Source organism: Manis pentadactyla, chromosome 5 (genome assembly GCF_030020395.1).
Source record: "Manis pentadactyla isolate mManPen7 chromosome 5, mManPen7.hap1, whole genome shotgun sequence".
Classification (NCBI taxonomy): domain Eukaryota; kingdom Metazoa; phylum Chordata; class Mammalia; order Pholidota; family Manidae; genus Manis; species Manis pentadactyla.
In genome coordinates, this window is record NC_080023.1 from 55853379 (window position 1) to 55869762 (window position 16384).

The 16384-nt window shown below is 34.7% G+C and overlaps 1 protein-coding gene and 1 pseudogene across 1 annotated transcript in view; one reads left to right on the forward strand and one right to left on the reverse strand.

Moving 5' to 3' along the window:
- Window positions 1-16384, reverse strand: part of UBA6 (ubiquitin like modifier activating enzyme 6) — an 85507-nt gene that overhangs the window by 24219 nt on the left and 44904 nt on the right. Inside the window, exons 14-17 of the mRNA XM_036918149.2 lie at window positions 5766-5909; window positions 4954-5021; window positions 4366-4444; window positions 3190-3270 (exon numbers count right to left, since the gene is read on the reverse strand). Of these exons, the coding sequence (XP_036774044.1) occupies window positions 3190-3270; window positions 4366-4444; window positions 4954-5021; window positions 5766-5909 (372 nt within the window). The remainder of the gene's footprint in view (window positions 1-3189; window positions 3271-4365; window positions 4445-4953; window positions 5022-5765; window positions 5910-16384) is intronic.
- LOC130683790 (40S ribosomal protein S24-like) lies at window positions 7855-10562 on the forward strand (annotated as a pseudogene).

Sequence of the window (16384 nt, forward strand, 5' to 3'; positions counted from 1 at the left end):
TTTCAAAGAATGCTTGCATATATTAATTTGAAAGGAACACCTGCTAAAGCAGAGGTCTGCAAACTACAGTGCAGTCAGGCTATCTGTTTTTCTAAATAAATTTTATTGTCATGCCATGTGTAAGTATATTGTCTATGGCTGTTTTCATGCTATAATGGCAAAGCTGACAGAGGCTTGTGACAGAGACTTTTCAGTCCACAAGCCTGGAATAGCGGCAATCTGGTACTTTGAGAAAAAGTTTGCAGACTCCTATTAAGGATACAAGATGAAAGTAAACAGATTCAAAATACCCTGAAAAGTAATCGTAATGCATTTGTCATCTAAGCTGGTATTTATACAAAATCTGACCAAGAGAAGTATTTCTCAGAGTATGTTCCAGTTGTTAGATGTTGACTGGTGTTCAAAAATACATTCACTTTCTTTTAGCTGGTTCCCTGATACACGTTTCTTCTGTTTTCAATATTTCTATGTAATAATATGCTAGAAGGTATCTCTTTTAAATAGGGAAAAAGAGCACCAAAAGAAAATTTCTTTTTAATATTATGAAACTTTTATTTGATCTAAGACTTGATCTTGCTCTTCTGAATTCAATGGCTTCACCTGGAGACATGTGAGAGAATTCATATCTTCTTATTATGGATAATTTCAAACATACATAAAGTAGAGAAAATGGTGTAAGTCTCCATATACCTATCAACCAGCTTCAATAATTATCAACCTCTCTGTTCCTTTTATGTATACTTTATTCTTCTCACAATTACTTTTTTTTAGAAAACATCTTTTAATAAAAAGCTTATCAATATATTATTGTGATTACTGATATAAGGCTATTTCTGCCACCATCCCTTACCCACTTTTGATTTACTCCTTTTTTTTTTTTAATGGTTTTACACCAGATTGATTAAGTTTTCTTGATTCGACTCCCCTTTCTCCCAGTCAACTGGTATGGAAGTTAATTGTGTAGTTTTTTAGTGGTTATGCTCTAAACTTTAACATGCACACATGAATTAATATCTAAAATTAATTAAAATCACTATCATCCTCCTGAACAATCAGAGGATATCTGAACTCTTATTTGTATATCAATAAACATTTTAATTATTTTTAACCATCCCATCCACAAATCAGTCAATATCTTAATAAAAGGTTTTAAAAATCAATGCTTATTTAAATCTAAGAACATTGACAAATGCCTCTACTTACCTTTGCTTCATGCACTGTCCATGTAACTTAACAGTTTTTTTCAATGAGAAGCAGTAAGTGGTAATCATTATCATTTCACTTGTCAGTAATCTTTACTTCTCTTGAAAGAAAATTTAGCTGGGTAATGAAATCTAGGTTACTAATAATTTTCCCTTGCATTATGAAGGCACGCTTCCCTATCTTTAAATTTGCCTTTTCCTTTCCTTTGATTTGCTTCAGACTAGTTTTGGACTTTCCAATCTGAACACACTTGTCTTGATGACTCTGGAAACTTTTGTCATTATCCTTGAAATATATTGCTTCTTTCTTCTCCAGTATCTTTACTCTGTATGGAAATTCTACTGTACTTATTTTGGATATGCAAAAGCATTCTCTCCATTAAAAAAAGTATCCATCTGTATTACATTCTGGGCATTTATATTTATCTTCTATATCAATTCTTATTTCAGCTATACCTGAATTTTAAACTCACTGGCTATACAAAAATTCTTATTTTGCTTTTTTGTAAACATTTCAGTGCCTTTTTCCCTCATGTTTCTATTCCTCTTTCTGTACCTCTGGCTATTTTACACTTTAAAGATGGCTTGTCCTATTATCTGTAGCATTCCTATTATCTTCAGTTCTTAAAGGGTTAATTCTCTTCAGGTGGTACCTTTTTTTCTAGTGGATTGTCATTTTTTATTTTGAACTGTCTTGAATCTATATTGATTTCTCTGCATAGTCCTATGTACTCTTGGTGTGTATCACCATGATGCAGTTTTACATTTGTTTTAGTCAAAGCTCTAGAGGTATTAATCATCCTATATTTATTATATTCATTTCTTTGCTTGAAGTTTTTTTATGATATAATACTGGACCCCATACACTATGACATGCGTGCTCTGAGTTATAATTTCTCACAACTGACTTCTCTTCCTATTTAACAGTTTTTGGACATGTATTCAAGATAGAAATCAAAGGTTTTAAGTCAGGAATTAATTTTTCTTTTGGTTCCTGGAAACTGGGGATTTCTCTTTCCTTCTTTCCACTTAGTTTGGCTAAACATGTAAGCACTTCTTAAAATGAGTAATTAATTCAGCAACTCTGTTTTGTATCTGCACATTAACTTACTTGATTTTGTTACCTGAAGCCAGTACATTTGTTTTTTACAGTTTTTTTCCTGAACTTTGTATGCTGATATGCTTGTGAAATTCCAAGGTGTTAAAATACTCAGATTCCCTAATTTTTGTAACCAAGGATTTTTTTTAAAGAAATACCTTTTAAAACCACTCAAAATAATAGTGGTTTGTGAAACCCAATTTAGGAAATGCTGAGGAGGAATGATAAAAATATAGAACATCTGCTTGTAACTGTGATAGTCATGAATGCTCTTTGTAAATAGATTATTAAGCCAAGTTTAGTGAAGTATTACATCAACTTTAATTAATTACTCACTGTTAATCACCATCATAAATCTATGAAATTACTCCTCTAAGAATCTAGTTTACATCCTAAAGGCAAAAAAATCATTGAAACATTTTTATTTAAATATATGACATAGTTTCCCAATTAACTCACATTTTATCATCTTAAGACTTTTTATTCCCTCTTCTTTTGAAAATCAACAGTTGAAATTGTATCTCAGTACTCTGCAACTTTCTAATGTTAGCTTCTCTCATTTTAAAGATTTAATAATCAGTAAGTAGATTAATAGAAGTAATGACAATATTAATGTCCTTTATAGTTTGCAAAACCCTTTCACATTTAATCTTACACTATGAAGTAGATATCAATTTCATAGTATTAAAGAAAGAAACTCGGGAGTAGAGGATTCAAGTTTTTACAAAGTCACATAACTACTGGAAAGTGGTAGGAGTTGAATCAGAATCTTCCAATTTCTTGCTTAATTCTCTATCTTCAAAAACCAAAAGTTCAGAAGTATGCAAATACAGTTCAAAAACAGCAACAACAATATAAACTTTTAACTCTCAAAGATTTATACCTTACCATTCCCTTCTTTTTGCCAGTGCCAACACCAAGTAAAGCAAAATTTTTTAACATTTCGCAACCTATGGCTCCACATCCTACCTATAGAGGAGAAAAATGAAATTTTCAATTCATTCAATTCAGACTGAATAAAATTAAAACTTCTCCTTACTAAATAGCAACATCATCTGAATTTTCTCCAAATGCTAAGTTACAATATATACATATTTAAAAAAATAATTTGAAGATTTGTGACTCATTTTATTTTAAAATATTTAACTGGTTTATTATGCCATTACAAGTATCTCAGTTAGAGAATAAAAATGTATAAAGCAAGTTAAGGAAAAGCATAATATCCATAATTCCTTTAAATAGAAGACAATTTTTAATATTCCAAACAAAAGGCAAAGATTGAGCTCATTTTTTATAAAAGGTAGAAACAAACAGCACAAAAGATTCCTTGTTTACAGACAATTTAAAAAACTCATTTGATGGATATACCTAGTTCTGAGATGTTTCTGTTTTCTGTTTTAAGTAAAAACTGGTAACAGTAGACACTACATGAATGTAAAAGCTCAGCAACAGCTGCTGAGATTCAGAACTATTTAAAAAATGGTTACTAAAATCAGTAGCATTTTTAAGACTGATTATAATAATAAAAAAGTTCAAAGTGGTAGGAAAAGGATTTTTATATTACAGAGGAGAGCTTCCTGCCAATGCACGAAGATATTCAGAAAGACAGAATCAGTTTTATATACTCCTTCTTTTGGTAAGAAAAAAAAATCCAAACAAATCAAATTTTAATGTATTTCTAGAAAATCATTTAATGTTCAAAACCATTATACCACATTAAAATTTAAAAATGTATTAATTATTCACACTGGGGATTGGCAAACATTTGCTATAAAAGTCCAGGCAGTAAATATTTTCAGCTTTGTAGGCCATATGGTCAGTCTCTGTTGCAACTATTTGACTCCACTATTATAGCATGAAAGAAGTCACAGACAATACTTAAACAAACATGCTTGGCTGTATTCCAATGAAACTATTTACAAATATGGGCAGCAGGGTGGATCTGGCCTGTCAGTCATAGTTTGCAAACTCCTCACTTAAAGACTCAATTTTACTTTAATTAATTAGATGATACACAATTGCAGTTTAACTGTACTGTTTAGTCCCATCATTATTTATACTTACTAAGAAGATATTCAAATTTTGTAGCTTCTGACACAAAGTGTCTCCAATGCAGGCTCTTAAGGCATCGTATCTATCTCCTCTGGAGAAAATAACACATACCAAAAAAACAGAAAGGCATAAAAAGCATTATTAAGATTAGTTTCAGTATTGCTAATACCAATTTAATGTTGTACTTTACACTGAATACTCTGAGTTTCTTTCAACCTAACAGATAAATTAGTTTTTTGAAAGAGAAGACCCCATATAGAAATTTTTTTTTTTCCATTTGACTTAATACCCTAAGTCCAAATGATGTTAGTGAAGGTAGCTTTAGTTTATTTAGAAAAGACAACTTTGTAAGACAGGACTTTTTAGTAAAGATTCTTAGAGGAGTCTATTGATGGGCTTTGGAATTATTAACCCACTTAAACTCAAGGCAGAACTGTATTATTTTGATACTTAACCTTTAAGTAGAATGACTACAGAAGTAAATAAGTTAGAAGAAAAGATACCTAAAAAGAGTGCATAGTTAGACAGAAACTCTTTTAATCTAGTTGCCTCTTAACAAACATACAACTAAGAATAAAGCAACAGAAATTTCAGTATTACCGTGGGAGAAATTCTTCATGTTCAGGTTTGCCTACTGATTCAACAATATCTGCTGCTTCAATGTATAACTTAAAGTAGAAGATAAAAACACAATTTACTATGTATAAAACTTAAAGTGATAGAAAAAGTTCAAAAAATCACTAGGAAAAACAATAATAAAAATGTCAATTCACACTAAAATAATAAATTCAAAATAAAATTGTTTCTATAAGATATACACTCCTATATTACTTCACACTAAAACAATGGTTAAACCTGTGGAACTGTTAAAAGATATAATTTGCTTCATGTCTTTAGCCATCTTAAAGATGATATATTCTAATTTTAACAAGCAAAAGGAAATTTCACCTACAAATTTATTTTCTGTAACTACATAAACATTCTGGAAGCCCCACTCAATTTCAGCTAAATTTGAGGAATTTGATTACTTTTTGATAACAAAGTAGTAAGATTCACGATGCCAAAAGGTCCATGAAAGAGTTCAAGGGTCGGTCCTGAATGTTCATGACTGCAAAGCAAATAGTACTGGAAATTAAGTATAAGGAGGGAAAATTCATTCCCTCACTATCCCCAAAGAAAAAAATACACTCTTGAATATAACTTTGGGTTATATCACAACAGCCTCAACAAATGATCTTGTCAAGTTCAATGAGAAAATTAAGTTTGGTGGCCTATCACATCTAACTCATGCATCAAAAAATATTTGATGTTTGCTTTTATAATATATTAATAATATAATTCATAATAGACATTCATAGTAGGGATGGATAATTCAAACTTAAGTATAAAAAAAATTAAAATACAGAACTAACCCACTGGCACAAAGGAGAAAACTTTCCTGTGACAGCTTTCAATACTTCTTGGCTGGCAACGCCTCCTACTGCTGCAGCAAGTGGGGGTAAAAAGCCTTGAGCAGTCCAAGAGAGCCAATGCACAGTGTCAGCATCTACTTCAGGCTGAAATACAAGCCATGAAAGACAATAATATTAACAGTATACACACAGTACACTCTAAATTTCAATGACTTAATGTGAGGATTGTAGCTTAACCCATAAAAAAGCTACTCAATTTCCATACTAGTTTTTAAGTCCTAAAAAAGCCCCAATCTCATAATAAAAGACCCAATTGCATGTTAATTACCCTAAGCAGAATCTCTCTTTACGAGTACCTGCTCATTTTTAGTTTTTCCTCTTTATGTTACATTAAAGGCACAATTTAGAATTAACTGGATTATCTACCATTTATCGTTTTTTTTAAACAATAGCTCTGTGATGTCAGTCAATATTTATATAAACCAGAATTTTAAAAATGTTTTAATGAAAGCTACAGAAAAACCTTGAAGCTAAATGAAAATAAAAAGATCCATAAACAATAAAGAGCTATCAGTTTGTACTCGAAATAAAAGTGTGAAAAATAATAAGGTAATACACTTTAAAAAAGATAGTTAAGCAAAAATATTAAGAGAATGGCACTTTTGCATGCTAATCTGATCTAAGAACCTGTCATCACAAAGTTCTCATTATCATACTTAAAAACTGAAGTGATGTTTCTCAAAATAAGATTTATTACTATTTTTAAGTAAACATTGAAGAACTGGATTTTGGAGCTTTGTTTTAGCACAATTTCTCATTTGTGACAAAGGTCTCTTCGTGTGCTCTGGCTTCTTTCTTTTCTTCTTTCAGCATCTGTAACCTTAATCTTAACCCTAAAGTTAAGACAGGGCTCAATCTCCTGAAATCTTATGTAAAATAACTGTACTTGTGCAGTTAGAAGGGAAGAAGGAAGGCTTTTATTACATTCTCAAAGATATCTGTGATATAAAAAGATGTTACTACCATCTCCATTTCAGCTTTCTGTTATCACATTACTTTTCAATTAGCACTAAACTAAACTCAGATTATGATTTTATGTAAGCCGTGACATTTCTCAATGCAAAGATATTGGTGGTAGTGATAATATTAAAAACAGTGGGAAGAATGTTAATAGAAGCAGATCATTTGAGCACCTATTGTGAGTTGTCCATTAAGTCTGCATGTAATCATCAAAATAATTCTAGGAAACATAATTTCTATCATACGATTTAGAAAACCAAAACTTGGATAGATTAAGTAATTTATCTGATTTTATAGCTAGTAAGTGGTGAAGCCAGAATCTGAACCAAGAAGTCCAACTCCACAGCTCTGTTCTTACCATTAGGTTACACTATCCCACAAGATTCAATTATTTTTTAGTAATCAAACATGCAAATCTGGAGATTTTTTGGTTGCCCTAGGATTATGGTATTAGCCAAATCTGAATTCCCCCACACAATCGCCAAATAAAGATACAGATCCACAAGAAGTGGTAGGCCGTTAGGATACTAGGAAACATTCTATTATGAACTTCAAATTATCTGTAAATAGAAAAATAAATACCAAATACCAACAGAACTACTTCTGGATTTCATACTGTTGCAAACTTGCACAGAGAGCATGTAACCACAGAAAAGAGAATGAAAGGTCAATGGTGACCAAGAACAGTCAGAATTATCCTAAGAAAACAAAAGTTTCCATACTAGTTGTAAATAATACTGAACACGTATGAAATATGGCAGATCTCTGCTCTGGGTATGGTGAAAGAACTTCTCTGTGAGACAGTGATGAAAACAGAAAATGGAAAACATCCTTTGATGTAGAAGGCTAAAGAAAGAAGGGGAAGCAAGGGTTTGGCAAAATTAAAAAGGAGAGTCACAAGACACATCAACACCTGTCCACAAACAAAAACGTAACTAACACAAATTCCTTTCTAGTATCCTGAGAAAAGGTTTCTAGAAACAGAAATCTGCAAAAGTACCCAAAACGCTTACCTGTCCAAAAAATAAGGAGAAAAATCTGTTTACCACACAGAGCTAATGCAAGAAGGAAACAGAAAATTAGAATCAAAACATTTAATGAACTGAAAATTTCTCCCCCAAAACTAATCACTAGGCAGAGGACATTTGACTGAGTAAATTATACATCCTTAACAAACACTTGGAGATGATGGAAAACACAAAAAAAACACCCCACTTTGAACCATAAATTTAATAATTAAGAACCAAAGTGGTCCATTTCACCCTCCCAAAAGGGAAGAAATAATTATGTACCAAAATGGGCTAATGGTAGACACCTGGGAAAACACACTGAAGGATCAACCCTGATAACCTGGTAAAACCAGACTTCACAGATGAAAAACTATATACAGAAAAACATACACAGGACCTCAAGGTAAAAAGACCAGATCACTTAAAAGAATAAGAAAATTAAGCTGGAATCATATTTCTCAAGAGTAAGATAGAAAGTAGATAACACTGAAGAAAGTTAATAGCCCAAAATTTTATACTCAGCCAAACTGCCTTTCAAGTAAGGAAGGCTGTAGGAAAAAATTTTAAACATGTAAGATTCAGGGAATACCATAATTCTGAGCTCTTTCTGAGTAACATACTAAAGACTAAGCCTGACTTTAAGACTTAAAGCTACAGTAAAAGAACAGAAAACAACCAATAGAAGAGTTCACAAATAGCCTTGAACATACAAGGTCAATAAATTATTCATAAAGATGGCAAGAGAACTGAGTAACAATTCTTTTCAATAGGCTACAATTACTGTACATTCATATACAAAAAAATTAACCTTGATCCATACCTGCTAAGGTATAGAAAAATGAACTCACAAAAATACAAAACTGAACACAATGAATTCATAATGTACAATCACATACACTTGACCTGTATTTTGCATGGTATACAAAAATAAGTAACTCACAAAACTATAAAACTTGCAGAAGAAAATCTAGAAGAAAAGCTTTTGTGACCTTCAGTTTTAAAAAGGCACAAAAGCTTTTCCTCCCTGTCTCGTTGAAGATCCACTGCCATCATGAATGACACAGTGACTACCGATGCCAGGAAGTTCATGACCAACCATGTCAGTGGAAACAAATGGTCATGGACATCCTTCACCTTGGAAAGGCAACAGTATCTAAGACAGAAATTGGGGGAAAACTAGGCAAAATGTACAAGACAACACCAGATGTCATCTTTGTATGTAGATTCAGAACCCATTTTGGTGGTGGCAAGACAAAGGGCTTTGGCATAATATATCATTCTTTGGGTTATGCAAAGAAAAATGAACCCAAACATAGACTTGCAAGATATGGACTGTATGAAAGAAAAAGGCCTCAAGAAAACAGTGAAAGGAATGCAAGAACAGAATGAAGGAAGTCAGGGGAACTGCAAAGGGCCAATGCTGGTGATAGCAAAAACAGTGAGTTGGAGATTGGAAAACAGAGTAAATATTCTGCAGTGACCTTCTCTGTGGTGACTATGCAGATTTTTCATGAGAGGATTAACAAACCAAGAACTTCTTTGTGAAAAAATAAATAAGGCACAAACAAACCACAGAAAGAAAAATTGACAAATTTAACTTTACCAAGGAGATCGATTCAAAATGGCGTCATGAGAGATAAGACAGAGAACTCCTCCCAAAACCACATATAATATGAAAATATAGTTAATAAAACTAATCCTAAAATTCAGAGCAACAGGAAAGAAGACTGTACCAGACTGCATACAGCTGGAGTACACAGCAGACCTCAAGAAACAGGAAAATGCACCAAAGCCTTGAACTGGTGGGACCCAAGCCCTTACCCCACACCAGCTCAGTGGTGGGAGGAAGAGAAATGGAGCAGGGAGTGGATGGAAGCTTAGGACCGCTGAACACACAGTCCTGGAGATCTGCTTTGAGAGCACAAACTTACATTGCATGGTGCTCTGGAGATTAGCGGGGCTGGAAAGCTAATACAGGCAGAATACTTGAGAGACTGAGATGTCCATTTGAGGAGGACAGCAATCCACATCCAGCTGCTCTGGGACAAAGGAAACACAAGTGGTCTGAGAGGCTTCCTAGTAGCGAGAGGGCTGCTGAAGAGGTGGGGTTTGCACAGAGCTTGTTACGTGGGAGGAATAGGAGGACAAGGGTGTCTGGGCATGCTCTGCCCACCAGGTGGGGAACTTTCAGGGGCTTCAGGTGCTCCATCCCTCTGGCTGGCTACTCAGCTCCAAAGCCCCTCCACTGTGATACGCAGCCTGCTGTGCCTTCCTCCTGGCCTGCTGGCACCGGCTAGCTAACTGGCAGTCACTGCCCTGACCGTCAGGCAAGCCAGAGGGAGGCCCCCCGCCTACGACAACTACAGACGAAAAGCACAGCGGCTTAACACCAGTGTGCCCGGCCCACTGGCTCTGACAGTACAAACAGGCACTGCAGCCAGGAAGCAAGAAATAGATCTTTCCTTCCCCCCAGGCACCAGCAAGGCTCCCCTGTGGCCCCTGACCTCACTCCAGGGAGTGAGCAGTTCCAGAGACTGGAGCTTATGGGCACTAGAGGGCACCACATAGAAATATGAAATGTCAAAGGAACCTGTTTCAGACCAAAATCTCACCAACCTCAGAAAAAGGGCCAAATGAAACAACTCACCAATCTTCCTGAAAGAGTTCAAAATAAAAATAATTAACACACTCAAGGAGGTACAGAAAAATATTCAAGAACTTGGATGAATTTAGGACAAAGTTTCAAACATTAAGAAATCCCGTATCTGAAATGAAACATACAATGGAGGGTTTTAAAAGCAGATTAGATGTAGTACAAAACACAGTAAATGGAATAGAAATTAGAGAAGAGGAGAGGAATTCAAAGAAGCTGAGGCACAGAGAAAAAAAAAGGATCTCTAAGAATGAAAGAATATGGAGAGAACTGTGTGACCAATCCAAACGGAACAATATTCACATTATGGGGGTACCAGAAGAAGAGAGAGAAAAAGGGACAGAAAGTGTCACTGACAAGGTAATTGCTGAAAACTTCCTGAATCTGGGGAAGGAGATAGCCTCTCAGGCCACGGAGGTGCATAGATCTCCCAAAACAAGGGACCCAAGGAGGACAACACCAAGGCATGATAATTAAAATGGAAAAGATCAAGGACAAGGACAGAGTATTGAAAGCAGCCAGAGAGAGAAAAAGGTCACATACAAAGGAAAACCCATCAGGCTATCATCAGACCTCTTGGCAGAAAACTTACAGGCCAGAAAGGAGTGGCATGACATATTCAATGCAGTGAAACAGAAGTAACTCAAACCAAGAATACTCTACCCAGCAAGATTATCATTTATATTTGAAGGAGGAATTAAACACTTTCCAGATAAGCAAAAGCAGAGAGAATTTACCTCCCACAAACCGTCTCTACAGTGTATTCTGGAGGTACAGCTTAGAGCAAAGTATTACTAAGGCTAAATAGCTGTCACCAGAGAAAATAAAACCACAGTAAAGCAAGTAGACCAATTAATTGCTAAGCAGATGCATAAATCAAATCAACTACCCCCAAAGTCAATCAAAAGACAAAGAGTATAGAATATGATACCTAATATATAAAGAATGGAGGAGGAAGAAAATGGAGGGAAAAAAAAAGAAAAGAACCTTTAGGTTGTGTTTGTAATAGCAAACTGAGTTAAATTAGACTGTTAGATAGTAAGGGAATTACCCTTGAACCTTTGGTAACCATGAATCTAAAGCCTACAGTGGCAATAAGTATATAGCTATTGATAATCACCCTACATGTAAATGGTCTGAAAGCAGCAATCAAAAGACATACAGTAACTGAAAGGATAAAAATATAAGACCCATCTATATGCTGCCGACAAGAGACTCACTTCAAACCCAAAGACATACACAGACTGAAAGGAAAGGGATGGAAAAAGATATTTAATGCAAGTAATAGGGAGAGAAAAGCAGGAGTTGCAGAACTTGTATCAGACAATATAGACTTCAAAACAAAGAAAGTAACAAGAGACAAAGAAGGACATTACATAATGATAAAGGGGACAGTCCAACAAGAGGATATTGCTATTATAAATATCTATGCACCCAACACAGGAGCACCTACATATGTGAAACAATTGCTAACAGAATTAAAGGGGTAATAGAATGCAATGCATTCATTTTAGGACTACTTCAACAAACCATTCACTCTGAAAGACAGATCAACCAGACAGAAAATAAGTAAGGAAGAGAGAGACACTGAACAACGTATTAGAACAGATGGACCTAATGGACCTACAGAACACTCCATCCAAAAGCAATAGGATACATTCTTCTCATGTGCACATGGAATATTTTCAAGAATAGATCATATACTAGGCCACAGAAAGAGCCTCAGTAAATACAAAAAGACTGAAATTGTACCAGGCAGCTACTCAGATCACAAAGGTATGAAACTAGAAACAAATAACACAAAGAAAACAAAAAAGCCCACAAACACATGGAGGCTTAACAACATGCTCCTAAATAACCAATGGATCGATGACCAAATAAATACAGAAATCAAGCAATATATGGAGACAAATGACAACAATAATTCAACACCGCAAAAAATCTGTGGGACACAGCGAAGGCTGTGCTAAGAAGGAAGTATATTGTGATACAGGGCTACCTCAGGACAGAACAACAATCCCATATGAACAATCTAAACTCACAATTAATGAAACTAAAAAAGGAAGAATAAAGGAGGCCCAAAGTCAGAAAGAGAGACATAATAAAGATTAGAGCAGAAATACATAAAATCAAAAGAATAAAACAATAAAAAGAATCAATGAAAGCAGGAGCTGGTTCTTTGAGAAAAATCAACAAGATAGATAAAACCCTAATAAGACTTACCAAGAAAAAAAGAGAGTCTATACATATAAACAGAATCAGAAATGAGAAAGGAAAAATCACTATGGATACCACACAAATACAAAGAATTATTTGAGAAAACTGAAAAATGACATGCTAACAAACTGAATAACCTAGAAAAAATGGACAACTTTCTAGAAAAATACAACTTCCAAGACTCAGCCAGAAAGAAACAGAAAATCTGAATAGACCAATTACTAGCAATGAAATTGAACTGGTAATCAAAATATTACCTAAGAACAAAACTCCTGGACAAGATGGCATCACAACTGAATTTTATCAAACATTTAGTGAAGATCTAATACCCAACCTCCTTAAAATTTTCCAAAAACTAGAAGAGGAGGGAATACCTCCAAACTCATTCTATGAGACAATCATCAGTCTAATACCAAAACCATGCAAAGACACCCCAAAAAAGAAAATTACAGACCAATATTCCTGACGAACACAGATGCAAAAATACTCAACAAACTATCAGCAAAACAAATTCAAAAATACATCAAGAAGATCGTCCGTCATGATCAAGAAGGATTTATTCCAGGGATGCAAGGATGGTACAATTTTGAAAATCCATCAACATCATACAACCACATTGACAATAAGGACAAAAACCACATGTTCAACTCCATAGATGCTGAAAAAAGCATTTGACAAAATTCAATATTCATTCATGATAAAACTCTCAACAAAATTGGTATACAGGGCAAGCACCTTGACATAATAAAGGCCGTATATGACAAACCCACAGTCAACATTATACTTAACAGCAAGAAGCTGAAAGATTTTCATCTAATCAGGAACAAGACAAGGATGCCCACTCTCCCCACTTTTATTCAACATAGTTCTGGAGGTCCTAGCCACGGCAATCAGACAACACAAAGAAATAAAAGGCATCCAGACTGTCAAGGAAGAAGTTAAAACTGTCCTTGTTTGCAGATGACATGATATTGTACATAAAAATCCCTAAAGAATACACTCCAAATCTACTAGATCTAATATCTGAATTCAGCAAAGTTGCAGGATACAAAATTAATACACAGAAATCTGTTGCATTCCTATATACTAACGATGAAGAAGCAGAAAGAGAAATCAGGAAAACAATGCCATTCACAATTGCATCAAAAAGAATAAAATACCTAGGAATAAACTTAACCAAGGAAGTGAAAGACCTATACTCTGTAAAGTACAAGACACTCTTGAGAGAAATTAAAGAAGATACCAATAAATGGAAACACATCCCGTGCTCATGGATAGGAAGAATTAATATTGTCAAAATGGCCATCCTGCCTAAAGCAATCTACAGATTCAATTCAATCCCTTTCAAAATACCAACAGCATTCTTCAACGAACTAGAGCAAATAGTTCTAAAATTCATATGGAACCACAAAAGACCCCAAATAGCCAAAGCAATCCTGAGAAGGAAGAATAAAGCTACGGGGATTATGCTCCCCGACTTCAAGCTCTACTACATAGCCGCAGTAATCAAGACAATTTGGTACTGGCACAAGAACAGGACCATAGACCAATGGAACAGACTAGAGAGCCCAGATATAAACCCAAGCATATATGGTTAATTAATATATGAAAAAGGAGCCATGGATATACAATGGGGAAATGACAGCCTCTTCAACAGTTTGTGCTGGCAAAACTGGACAGCTACATGCAAGAGAATGAAACTGAACTGTCTAACCCCATACACAAAAGTAAACTCAAAATGGATCAAAGACCTGAATGTAAGTCATGAAACTATGAAACTCATAGAAGCAAACATAGGCAAAAATCTCTTGAATATAAACATGTGTAACTTTTTCCTGTACACATATCCTTGGGCAAGGGAAATAAAGTAAAAAATGGACAAATGGGACTACATCATGCTAACAAGCTTCTGTACAGCAAAGGATACCATCAGCAGAACAAAAAGGCATCATACAGTAGGAGAATATCTGCACATGACATATCCGACAAGGGGTTAACATCCAAAATATATAAAGAACTCACAAGCCTTAACACTGGAAAAGCAAATAACCATATTAAAAAATGGGTGGAGGATATGAACAATTTTCCAAAGAAGAAATTCAGATGGCCAACAGGCACATGAAAAGATGCTCCACGCTGCTAATTATCAGGGAAATGCAAATTAAAACTACAATGAGATATCACCTCACACCCAGTTAGGATGGCCAACAGAAAAGACTAAGAATAACAAATGCTGGCAAGGGTGCAGAGAAAGGGGAACCCTCCTACACTGCTGGTGGGAATGTAAATTAGTTCAATCATTGTGGAACACAGTGTGGAGGTTCCTCAAAAAACTAAAAATAGAAATACCATTTGACCCAGGAATCCCACTCCTAGGAATTTACCCTAAGAATGCAGGAGCCCTGTTTCAAAAAGACATACGAACCCCTAAGTTTACTGTAGCACTATTTACAATAGTCAAGAAATGGAAGCAACCTAAGTGCCCATGAGTAGGTGAATGGACAAAGAATGTGGTGGTAGATACATGATTGTACAACTTTGAATTCATTGTGTATAGTTAACTGCATACAGGATTTTATATATCTAACTATAACCTAAAAGGGGTGAAATGTACCTATGGTTGATCTCAGTAAACCTGATACATCTCTTATCACATATACACAATGGAATATTATTCAGCCATAAGAAGAAAACAAATCCTACCATTTGCAACAACATGGATGGAGCTATAGGGTATTATGTTCAGTGAAATAAGCCAGGCGGAGAAAGACAAGTACCAAATGATTTCACCCATCTGTTGGGCATAAGAACAAAGCAAAAACGGAAGGAACAAAACAGCAGCAGATTCACAGAACCCAAGAATGGACTAAAAGTTGCTAAAGGGAATGGTACTGGGGGGACTTGGTGGGAAGGGAGAGAGAAGGGGAATAAGGGGCATTATGATTAGTACACATAATGTAGGCGGGTGGCACAGTGAAGGCACTATAGCACAGAGAAGACAAGTAGTGACTCTATGGCATTTTACTATGCTGATGGACAGTGACTGTAATGGGGTATGTGGTGGGAACTTGATATTGGGGGGAATCTAGTAACCACAGTGTTGCTCATGTAACTGTATATTAATGACACCAAAATAAAAATAAATAAATAACTTTATCAAAACTAAAAACTTCTGCTCTCCAAAAGATATTGGAATAAAATGACAAGGCAACCCAAAGACAGGAAGAGTATTTGAAAAACATGTATATAGTAAAGGATTAAAATCCAGAATATATAAAAAACTCTTTCAATCAATAAGAGGAAAACAAACTAATTAAAAAATACATAATGATTTGAAAAAACAGTTTAATCAGATAAGCAAGATGAAAGGCAAATAGGCACACCAAAAAATACTCAAATTCACAGCCACTAATGAGATGCAAATTAAAACCAAAAGATGCTAATATACATACTTTAAAATGGCTAAAATCAAACTGATAAAACAAAATTACAGAGAGAACACAGAGCAACTCAAACTGTCATCCATTTCTGGTGGAAATGAAGTATGAAACAGATGCTCTGTAAACCAACTTGGTTCTTTCTTATAAAAATGCAGTATGATACAGATGCTCTGTAAACCAATCTGGCTGTTTCTTATAAAATTAAACATCTATTATATGGCTGTACTAGGTATTTGACTAAAAGAAATGAAAATGTTATGTTCACACCAAAATCCATAC